This window comes from Meleagris gallopavo, unplaced genomic scaffold (assembly GCF_000146605.3).
Source record: "Meleagris gallopavo isolate NT-WF06-2002-E0010 breed Aviagen turkey brand Nicholas breeding stock unplaced genomic scaffold, Turkey_5.1 ChrUn_random_7180001912698, whole genome shotgun sequence".
In the NCBI taxonomy this organism is placed as follows: Eukaryota; Metazoa; Chordata; class Aves; order Galliformes; family Phasianidae; genus Meleagris; species Meleagris gallopavo.
In genome coordinates, this window is record NW_011175609.1 from 29,206 (window position 1) to 32,962 (window position 3,757).

At 57.7% G+C, this 3,757-nt stretch overlaps 1 protein-coding gene across 1 annotated transcript; it reads right to left on the reverse strand.

Moving 5' to 3' along the window:
- Window positions 1–6: 6 nt before the first annotated feature.
- On the reverse strand, window positions 7–3,753 carry LOC109364753 (zinc finger protein 135-like; the record flags this gene model as incomplete). Its single annotated transcript, XM_019611361.1, has 1 exon — window positions 7–3,753. A coding segment is annotated over one exon (2,142 nt), but the record flags the coding sequence as incomplete, so codon positions are not given.
- Between the last annotated feature and the right edge of the window lie 4 nt (window positions 3,754–3,757).

The following is a 3,757-nucleotide window of genomic DNA, read 5'->3' on the forward strand; positions in this document are numbered from 1 at the left end:
GGGGAGGCCCCAAAGACCCCCAAAGAAGCACCGCCCCGGATATAGGGCCGAGCGTCTCCTTCCTCCCCCGCCCCATTATCCTCCTCTTCCTCCGCCGCCCCCTGGCGGTGTGGGGCGGCCCTATAAGGGCGGGGATATGGGGCGGTTCGATAGGGGCGGGGATATGGGGCGGTCCTATAATGGCAGAGATGTGGGGGACGCATTTATGGGGTCTGCTATGGGGCGGCCCTATAGGGGTGGGGATATGGGGTGGCCCTATTGAGGTGGGGATGTATGGGGTGGCCCTATAACGGCAGAGATATGGGGGATGCATTTATGGGGTCTGCATTGGGCGGCCCTATTAGGGGCAGGGATATGGGGCAGCCCTATAAGGGCGGCCCTATTAGGGAGGGGATATGGGGAGGATGAGGGAGGCATTTATGGGGTCTGCTATGGGGCGGCCCTATAGGGGTGTGGATATGGGGTGGCCCTATAGGGGCACAGATGTATGGGGTGGCCCTACGGTAGCAGGGATATGGGGGACGCACTTATGGGGTCTGTTATGGGGCAGCCCTATAGGATTGGGGATCCAGGGGCTCTAATGCGCTTATAGAGACCCAAAACCACCCTTTTTCACCCCAAAAACCACAGAGGCTGGAGGTGGCTACTCTCTATTTTATTCACCAAACAAACACAGCCCCAAAATCGCTCTGATCGGCCCCAAAAAGCGGTGCCCCCCCCCTCCAGCCCCCCCGTCCAACCCCACATGTGGTTTTAACTAAAAATTGATGAATTATACCCAAAAAAGGGGGGGTGGAAACCCCAAAACTGCTCCTTTTGTCCCCAAAATGAGGCTTTGTCCCAAAATCTGTGCATAAGACCCCATGAGACCCTATAAGGCCCCATAGAACCTTATAAGGCCCCATAGATCCTATAAGGCCCCACAGAACCCCTTGGTCCCCATAGGACCCTATAAGATCCCATAAGACCCCATTGGACCCCATAAGACCCTATAAAAGTCCCCATAAGATCCTATTGGACCTCATGAGACCCCATAGGACCCTATAAAAACCCCATACACCCCACCGGATCCCAAAAAGACCCTATAAAAGACTCCATAAACCCCCACTGAACCCGATAAGACCCTATAAAAGACCCCATAAAACCTCATAAGGCTGCACTGGACCTCATAAGACCCCATAAGACCCCACAAAAGATCCCATAAGACCCCATTGGACCCCATAAGACCCCATATGACCCCATAAGACCCCACTGAGCACACTGAACCCCATAAGACCCCATAGGACCCCATAAGACCCCATATGACCCTGTAGGACCCCACTAAACACACTGGACCCCATAAGACCCTGCAAAAGACCCCACAGGACCCCATAAGACCCCATAGGACCCCATGAGACCCCACTGAACACACCGGACCCCATAAAATACCCCATAAGACCCCGCTAAATACACTGAACCCCAAAAGACCCCATAAGACCCCATAAGATCCCACTAAACACACTGAACCCCATAAGACCCCACAAAAGACCCCATAGAACCCCATAAGACCCCACTGAACACACTCCAGACCCCATAAAATACCCCATAAGACCCCCAATCCTCCACCATCCATCACTCTTCCTCCGGCACCTTCACCATCGCCGCCGCGCGCCGTCGCGGCTTCGCCGTGTTCTGCCGGTGCCCCTTTTGGTGCCGTAAGAAATGAAGGGTGCTGTTAAAGCTCCTCCCGCAGACCCCACAAATATGTGGTCGACCCCCTTGGTGGCTCCTTTGGTGCCTGTAGAGGTGAGAGGTACGACCGAAACTTTTGCCGCAATCGCCGCATCGGTACGGCCGCTCGCCGGTGTGGATGCGTTGGTGCCGTTCCCAGTGGGAGCTCCAAGAAAAGGATTTGCCACAGTCGGCACAACGGTAGGGTTTGGCGGCGCTGGGGACGTCGCTGGGGAGGCCTACGGGGTCGTCGGTGATGCCAGCGGGGTCGTCGGCGACGGAGGTTCCACCACTGGCGATGGCGGTGACGTTGGTGCACCGGCAATGGGAGCTCCATGAGAACATCACCCCACAATCACCACAACACCGGGGTTTAGTGGCGTTGGGGACGTCGTCGGTGATGCCAACGGGGTCGTTGGTGTTGGAGGTTCCACCATTGGCGATGGAGGTTCCACCATTGGTGATGGCGGTGACGTTGGCGCACCGGTGCCGTTCCCAACGTGAGCTCCAAGAAAAGGATTTGCCACAGTCGGCGCAACGGTAGGGTTTGGTGGCGTTGGGGACATCGTTGGGGAGGCCTACGGGGTCGTTGGTGATGCCAACGGGGTCGTCGGCGATGGAGGTTCCGCCATTGGTGATGGAGGTTCCACCATTGGCGATGGAGGTTCCACCATTGGCGATGGAGGTTCCAGCATCGGAGATGCCACCATTGGTGATAGAAGTCCCACCATTGGGGATGGAGGTTCCACCATCGGCCATGGAGACCCCACTGTTGGAGATCCCACCATTGGGGATGGAGATCCCACCACTGGGGATGGAGGTTCCACCATTGGGGATGGAGGTTCCACCACTGGAGATCCCACCCTTGGAGATGGAATTTCTGCCATCGGCCATGGAGGTTCCACCACTGGCCATGGAGATCCCACCATTGGCCGTGGAGATGCCACCGTTGCAGATCCCACCATTGGAGATGGAAGTTCCACCATTGACCGTGGAGGTTCCACCACTGGAGATGGAGCTTCCACCACTGGCCATGGAGCTTCCACCGCTGGAGATCCCACCATTGGCCATGGAGGTTCCACCACTGGAGATGGAGGTTCCACCACTGGCCATGGAGGTTCTACCACTGGAGATGGAGGTTCCACCACTGGCCATGGAGGTTCTACCACTGGAGATGGAGGTTCCACCACTGGCCATGGAGGTTCCACCACTGGAGATCCCACCATCGGCCAGGGAAATGCCACCATTGGAGATCCCACCGTTGGAGATGGAAGTTCTACCATTGGCCACGGAGCTTCCACCACTGGAGATCCCACCATTGGCCACGGAGGTTCTACCACTGGAGGTCCCACCATTGGCCACGGAAGTTCTACCACTGGAGGTCCCACCATTGGAGATGGAGCTTCCACCACTGCCCACAGAGATCCCACCAGTGCCCATGGAGCCTCCACCGTTGCCCCCACCCCCATCCCCGCACCAATGCCACTCCCAGTGGGAGCTCCACGAGAACACCGTCCCACAATCCCCACACCTCCTCCCTTTTCCCCCCACCCCACGACCACACCACGACGACGACGACGACGACGACGACCCTTCCACCAAATGTCCCCGTTGATGCCGAACCAACGCCGGCGCGTCGCCGAAACTCTTCCGGCACCTCGTGCATTTATAGGGCCTCCTCCCGACGTGGGTTTTTTGATGCCTCTCGAAATGCGTGGTGCTACCGAAACTTCTCCCACAATAGGTACAGATGTAGGAACGACCGCCGGCGTGGCCTCGTTGATGCCGGTAAAGGTGTGAGCTTCTACCGAAGCTTTTGCCGCATTCGGCGCATCGGTAAGGTCGCTCGCCGGTGTGGGTCCGTCGGTGTCGTTCCCAATGGGAGCTCCAGGTGAAGGTTTTGCCACAGTGGGAACATTGGAAGGGGGAAAGGCCGGTGTGAGCCCGGCGGTGAGTGGCCAATTCTTTGGCACGGCGGAAGATACGGTGGCAATCGGTGCATTGGTAAGGAGAGGTGAGGGTGGGGTTTGGTGGCGGTGACGTGGGG